This window comes from Vollenhovia emeryi, unplaced genomic scaffold (genome assembly GCF_000949405.1).
Source record: "Vollenhovia emeryi isolate VEMERY1.0 unplaced genomic scaffold, V.emery_V1.0 DF940810.1, whole genome shotgun sequence".
Lineage (NCBI taxonomy): Eukaryota > Metazoa > Arthropoda > Insecta > Hymenoptera > Formicidae > Vollenhovia > Vollenhovia emeryi.
The window spans coordinates 3,675-4,816 of NW_011965556.1; the positions used below are offsets into that span (position 1 = coordinate 3,675).

A 1,142-nucleotide genomic window follows, 5' to 3' on the forward strand; every position below is an offset into this window, starting at 1 on the left:
AACCCCCAATCAGGTAGGCTAAAAATCGCAAAATGTATTTTTGTGACATAAGAAGTTAGATTAAGTTACGTTGTCCTGCAGATTCATATTTGTTTGATTTTTAGGACCAGAGGCTTGTAAATTGTTTTATAATATTCGCCAACGCTTCGGCAGAGAAAAGCGAAAAGTACTAGTGTCACTAAAGGGGAAGTCAGGACAGGGAGCGATGGCACCATATGTACCCACATGGCCATTGTATGAGGAATGTATGTTTCTGGCAGACCATATTGTTGCACGCAAGTATGTGTTTTATTTTATGTGCATAGTACAGATATATTTGGACAAACTGGGTCATATTATGTTTTGATCTATTTTCCAGAACGTCAAGTAGCTACAGTACGAATGCTTTGCCAAAAAGTCAGACGGCTACAGTTGTGAGGCCCAATTTTGAAGCTGACAGAGCTTCACCTGTGTTTGCCCGACCCTCTCCCTCACCGTCACCACCTGTATTCAGGTCAACTCTAGCTCGACCCCCCTTCGCCACCTGCAATTAGGTCAATTTTGTCACCTCAAACTTCAGAGTTGCTGTCGCCGTCTAGTATGTGGAGCAGTGATAATTATTTGTTTCTTGAAAAGTACAAACAATTTTTTGGTAATACTGTGAAATGGAATTAACATCAATTACATCACGTGTAATTTTTTTCGCAGATGTTGAATCTAATGCTTCTAATAGTCAGAACTCAGCTGGGCAGTCACTTGCAAGTACAGCAGGAGTTTCAGATTCTTTAGATGTGAGCTCGGCGTCTGAATCTATTATACAGACCATATAAACGGCAAAATTGAAAGGAAAACGCACTGTGAGTTTCGGCAGCTTTTTTAACGAGTTTTGTGCAAAATTTGATCGCGCAACGTTGTTCGGAAGTATCCGCCATCGCGCGTCGTGACGTGATGTCGAAACGAGGGTGCACTTAATCAGCTATTCTGATGCTTCTGATTGTTGCAGCAGACTGCACGTTAGTGCGAAATGAAGCTAAGAGTCCCCCCCACCTCACCCAACCGGTCCGAACACGCTGCGACCAGTAGGGGCGCGGCAAAAAAGTATATTTCATGACTTTTGGGACAAACCATGTATGTTCAATAAATATATGATAAATAGTTATGAC

The 1,142-nt window shown here is 42.1% G+C and overlaps 1 protein-coding gene across 1 annotated transcript; it reads left to right on the forward strand.

The window, feature by feature from the left end:
- Window positions 1-104: 104 nt before the first annotated feature.
- LOC105555731 lies at window positions 105-832 on the forward strand (the record flags this gene model as incomplete). The annotated part of the gene is made up of 3 exons (XM_012002774.1): window positions 105-279; window positions 359-493; window positions 534-832. Coding segments are annotated over 3 exons (431 nt in total), but the record flags the coding sequence as incomplete, so codon positions are not given.
- Between the last annotated feature and the right edge of the window lie 310 nt (window positions 833-1,142).